The sequence below is a fragment of the Gavialis gangeticus genome, unplaced genomic scaffold, assembly GCF_001723915.1.
Source record: "Gavialis gangeticus isolate Ggan-Ray unplaced genomic scaffold, GavGan_comp1, whole genome shotgun sequence".
NCBI classification, from domain to species: domain Eukaryota; kingdom Metazoa; phylum Chordata; order Crocodylia; family Gavialidae; genus Gavialis; species Gavialis gangeticus.
The window spans coordinates 40,870,050-40,875,641 of NW_017729034.1; the positions used below are offsets into that span (position 1 = coordinate 40,870,050).

The following is a 5,592-nucleotide window of genomic DNA, read 5'->3' on the forward strand; positions in this document are numbered from 1 at the left end:
CCAACAGAAAGAATAAAGACACGTATAATAGTTTATAATACAAGGTGACGGAATCACAGGTGTTATATTCATGATGAGATAAATGCAAGAACAGTTCCTCAAGGGGGATAAGAAACTGCCTCATGCATTTGTGGATTTGGAGAATATATTCATCGGCGTCCCCCATGAGGTAGCATATTTGTGTTTGTATAAGACAAGACGGATTGGAAAAGACTGAGCATTGTAGAAGGAAGGGCGAGTCACCAGGAAGTGTATACCAAGGAACAGCAAGAGCCTGAAAGGACCATATCAGCAAAGCAAAGGTGTGAAACATGAGATGCAACCAGCAGGGAATGTTAAAGATGACAAGAAGGGGGCTCTATTAATATGGTAGACCGAAAAGAAAGATCAGTGAAACAGCATCTGCTGCACCGTGGTGATGGTGAGCTACTAACAGAAGATACAAGGAAGGCTGAGCCACCTTTGTGACTCAGTCACTACTGTGTCTAAGTCTTCACAAAGAAAAAAAACCCTGTGAGTAACAAAATCAGCATAAACAAAGGGGGATTGCCATGAATAGTGATAAGTGAAGAACATCTGAGAGCACTTTTGATAAATTTGAAGGAATATAAGGAGGCAGGTTTGACAAAATGCAGCCCGGAGCACTCTTCAGTCTCCGTGAAGAAATCTCAGAATCACTGGCAATAATATTTTCAGTCATGGATTTTATAGCAAGGGCCCCGAGGACTGGAGGAGAGCTAATACAGCTCATCTTTAAAAAAGGGAGGGAAAAGGAAGACTTTGGGGGATTCTAGATAAATCGCCTGACTTCAGTGTGTGGGAAGCTACTCAAGCAAACCGTAAAACCCTGATCACTAACTGCTAACAAATCATTTCAGTCCAATTTGATTTCCTCCTTTGACAGTGTAACTAATGTGGTGGACAAGGAAAATATGGTGAACATGATATTTGTGGAATGTAATACAGCTTTTGCCACAGACCCACATGACATTCTCATAAGCAAACTGGAGAAATGTGAGCTAGATAGACACAAAACTTGGCGGGGCTGCATCACTACAGAGGTTAGTGTCAGAATTCAAGAGGATTTGGACTTCTTAGAGAACTGGACAATAGACAACACAATGACATTCAGCAAAGACAGATGTAAGGTGCTACATGTGGGAAGAAAAATAAAATATACAAATACAGAACAGTGAATAACAGGCTGAGAAGGATCTGGATCACAAACTAGACACGAGTCAGCTATGCAATACACTTGCAAGAAAGCCAGTGCAGTTTTGAGCTGCAAGAGCAAAAGTATTGCATGCAAGACATGGAAGGTAATAGTACCACTCTTCCCAACGCCGGTTAGGCCTCAGCTGGAGTGTTGTGTCCATGTTTTAAGAAGAATGTAGAGAAACTGGAGGGGATCCATGGATGAGCAATAAAGATGGGAAAGGGGTTGGAATGCAATCTGTGTAAGGAAAGGAATCTATTTATTAGGTTGGAGAAAAGGAGATTAAGGGGATCCTTTCACATATTTAAAAGGCTGCCATAAAGAAGGTAGAACAACTCTTCTCACTTACTACAGAGAGCAGGACATGGGTTTAAACTGTAGCAAAGGAGATTTAGATGAAATCTCAGAACTAAAACTCCTTAACTTTGAGAACTACATGAGAGTAGTAAGCTGCATATGAAAACAATAGACTCTCCTCCACCAAAAATTTTCAAGATGAAGATGGATTTGTCTAGAATGGTTTAGGAATAGTCCAGCTTGCATCTGTGCAGGGCTTGGACTAAATGACTTTGGGGTCTCCTCGAACTCTATAATTTTATGATTTGTTTCAATCCTAAATAAAGCCGCTCTTTTTCAATAAAAAGATTTTTTTTTTCCCTAGAAGAGAAGGCTTGCAATGTGGTCTCCCTGGTGGGAAACCAACCTAGGAATCTCTCAGTGTGTCTACACAAGACGCTATCTGCACAGTAGCCTAGTAACACTGCAGTAGCAGGCCAGGCAAAAACTGTGCTAATTCCCTACTGCACACTAGTATTAGGCACAGTAGGTGTCACTAAATAGCCATGTACCAGCACTACTGCGCAGTAGTGTAAGTTACTGCACATTGATTTAGTATTTGATTAACCAAGTACTAAACTTAATGCACAGTAACTATGGCACATTAATGAGCATGTAGAAACGCCTTCTGAGCACAGAAAGTTGCTTCTGTTCTGGGGAAGCCCTCAACCTGGGGTTAAGAAGGAACTTGGGCACCTTTTCCTGAGGAGCCTGCTTTGGCATCTCTTGTACCTTCTTCTGAAGTAGCTAGTGCAGCCACTGTCAAGTCAGAATACAATAATCTGATCCAGTAAACAGTGACTCTGCTCATGCCTTTGCGTAAGGAATTGAATGGGAGGAGGTGCCGATCTAACTTTTCCTTTTTTCTCTCTTCTCAAGGCTTATAACATTATGAAAGTAACACATGGAACGGACCACAGCCTGGTACAAACCCTGATGGAACTTAAGGAACAATGCGAGGCTGGCAGGAGAGCACAGTGAGGAAATCCCACAAGCTGGGAGACTGGCATTCAGAGGAAAAGGAAAGGAAATGTTTTCTTTCCGTGACACTGAATGGCAAAATCTCTCTACAGGCCTGAGCCAAAGTCTTTTGATTTTATTGGAAAGATTCCCATTGATTTTTTCTAGGCCTTTGATCAGGCCTTATTTGCTTTGCTAAAATGTTGAATGTGCATTAGCTTAGCTGCTTTCCTATATAATTTTCCTTACTGAATTCATACTGAGGGGGAATACATGCCATTTTCAAGGAGAGCTGGCTGTCTACAAAGCAATGTGTTAGTATACATGTCTTAGTATTTGATGGGGGTAATAAAAGCATATATTTCTATGGAATGATCCTGTGCCACAATTATTTTCAGCTGTGGTTGTCTATTAGTCAAATTGCCTGACTTTATTTTTATTTTTTATTAACTGGGCCTCAATAGAAAGCACATTTCTACATGCATCTACACACAGAAAGAGGCTGAAATCTGAACTCAAGAGCCATGCAAAAGAGATGGGGAGGGCTGGAGAAGGGTTGGTGTGATGTTCTTCTTTGTGCCTTTCAAAGATATTGCGAGCCCTTATTCTCTTAGATTGCCCTTATGTGCACACACCTAATTGGAGTGCAGAGCAAATCTGTGACACTGTCTGCAGCCGTCTATGCCGAATCCTGGACTGAACATTGCATGGATTCATGTAAGGCCCCTAGGGACTCACATGAGATGGTAGCCTTCAACTAGGCCATTCTTTGGCAGGTGAGCATGATGTTTTGATCATGGGGCTCTTCACCAAGCAATTCTGTGATGAAATGGTTTTTCTTCAAGGTTGCTCTCTACTGTTTTACACTGTAATTGCAAATTCAGACACAGGAGCAAAAAGTGTAGTTTTATTATGGAGGCATTTGACCCAGCAGTAACATATGTAATCCAGCCAGTTGTAAAATCTTGTCCTTGAGCAAACTGAGTCCTGGAGCTAAATAGGAGCTTCATTGCTTTCGGTGGAGTTGCACCTGGTTTACTGTAGGCCTGAATTTGGTACTTTTATTATGGAAACTCATATGGTTTGACCCCTGGCTCTTTCACATTTATATTGGGTCCTTGTTCTAGCTGTTAACAATGTTATTAAATTCTCAAATATTGAAAGGTCTTAAATGAAAATAATGACAATACACCAAATACCCAAGAGCACAGGTGTCTACATTTTCTTTCTTTTTTTGTTTTAGCGTAAGAGTAAACTTTTCAAATTAGTGAAGTGATTATGAGGCCAGGTCACAGTTTTCACAGGCGTGTTTACATGAGCTTAAAGTGCCCAGAGGGTTTTGTGTACTTGCGTCCCTGCGCTTCAAAATGGCGGTGGGGGGCACTTTAGCTAAAGTCTTGGCAATCACTTCAGATGAATAATAGTTGAATGAGCTGGCAATCAAACAAACTTTAGTTAAAGCACCCCTGCCACCATTTTGAAGTGCAGGGACGCTGATACACCAGATGAGGCTGGCTGGAGTGCAGTAATTACCACACTCCAGCAAACTTGATTAATCAAGTCTGCTCTGACGTGCTATAATTATAGCGACTTGGAGCCACATCCTGGCTCATGTACAGGCACCCCAAGTGACTTAAGCATAATTGCAATGGGAGTTAGGTGCCTGAAAGCCTTTGAGGAACTGGGACTTTGACCTATAGGACCGCATTTCCCAAACTGGAGATTGCAACCTGAGAAGGTCAGCTTTTCTCCAGCACAATGTTCTGATTGACATAGAAAACAGTTTCTTAAGCTGATTCTGAAGCTGCTCCATCCCTGACACAAGTTAGAGCAGATAAGCTGCTTTAATTTAGGAGAGGTGGCTGTGACCCCTAGAAGAAGGTAAACCAACTGTAAAAGCACAACTGTATTCTGTACCACGTTGACACCTGCAACCAAATTCTGTTCCCTCGGCACCAATCAGCCTGTGCAAAGGGCCCAGCAAACCTGACCCTACCCATTTTATTGTTCCTACAGAACCGTCAATGCATACTTCAACACTCTCTCAGGTCACATTTCTTTCAGGAACAGCTCTAGTCCTTCCTTTCAACTCCTGCTGCACCAAAAAAAAAAAAAAACCAACCCAAAAAACCTGCTGATGTGTTTGCCCATCAGTATGCAAAGGATCATTTAAGACATTAGAAAGAGGCTGAATTAAGAGATCATTTTGCATAGTGCTCACTGGGGCAAGGAAAACATTTCTTGGAAAGCAGCATTTCACTTTTCCCAAGCTCATCAGGAAATGAGTTGTTATTGCCAGTGCTGCCACCTTTGATTTTTAACACAGAAACAAATGTTAACAAAGCCAAACATTTACAAAGACATATTTAAACTAAAATAATTTCAGGGCATCATTTAAGGTACATCACTCCTCACTAACAATGTATTGCTGTTACTGCTGCCGCGACTATCATTTCATTAATCCCTAGTGGTTGTAAAGTCAGGGTTTTTTCACACTGCTAACTTGACACCATTAATTACCTTGAGATGAGAATGTTTTGAAAGAGAAAATGAACACTCGGGGCATAATTTACAGCCACAACATGTGAATGCAAACATTGTGAAAGACTGTCTTTCAAGACAGTTGAAACTGTTCCAGGGTATGGAGCATCTATTTACCCAACAATAATACTCAAGTAATAACATACAAACTTCAGTGCATTTCTAGATTGCATAGCCAGGCATAAGGCCAAAGGCCAAGTCACTTCAGCCATACAAAAAGTGCAATAATCCCCACAGAATTTCACTGCTTCGTTGTGTCTTATTGCTGTTGTGAAAAGGAAATTATATGGAGAAAAGGTCTGGCACAGGACTTTACTGGGATTAATAACCGAGCATCATTGCCAGCCAATCAGAAAATTCCAGATGTGCCCAGAGTTCCAGAGCTATTTCTTGGTTTTGAAAGGGCATAGCTACATTTAAAAACCATATCATTTCTATAAAGATGATCCTTAGCTGTCTTGCCAATAATACTTTGGGTTTGTACAAGGACAGGATTTAAAAAAAAAAATGTGAGAGGTAATCATGCAATGATATACACA

General features: G+C 41.1%; 1 protein-coding gene across 1 annotated transcript in view; it reads left to right on the plus strand.

The window, feature by feature from the left end:
• The window catches only part of SMYD3 (SET and MYND domain containing 3), an 895,363-nt gene extending 892,479 nt beyond the window's left edge, over nt 1-2,884 (plus strand). Inside the window, exon 12 of the mRNA XM_019526714.1 lies at nt 2,432-2,884. Coding sequence (XP_019382259.1) covers nt 2,432-2,533 — 102 coding nt within the window. The 3' untranslated portion in view covers nt 2,534-2,884. The remainder of the gene's footprint in view (nt 1-2,431) is intronic.
• The last annotated feature ends 2,708 nt before the right edge of the window (nt 2,885-5,592 follow it).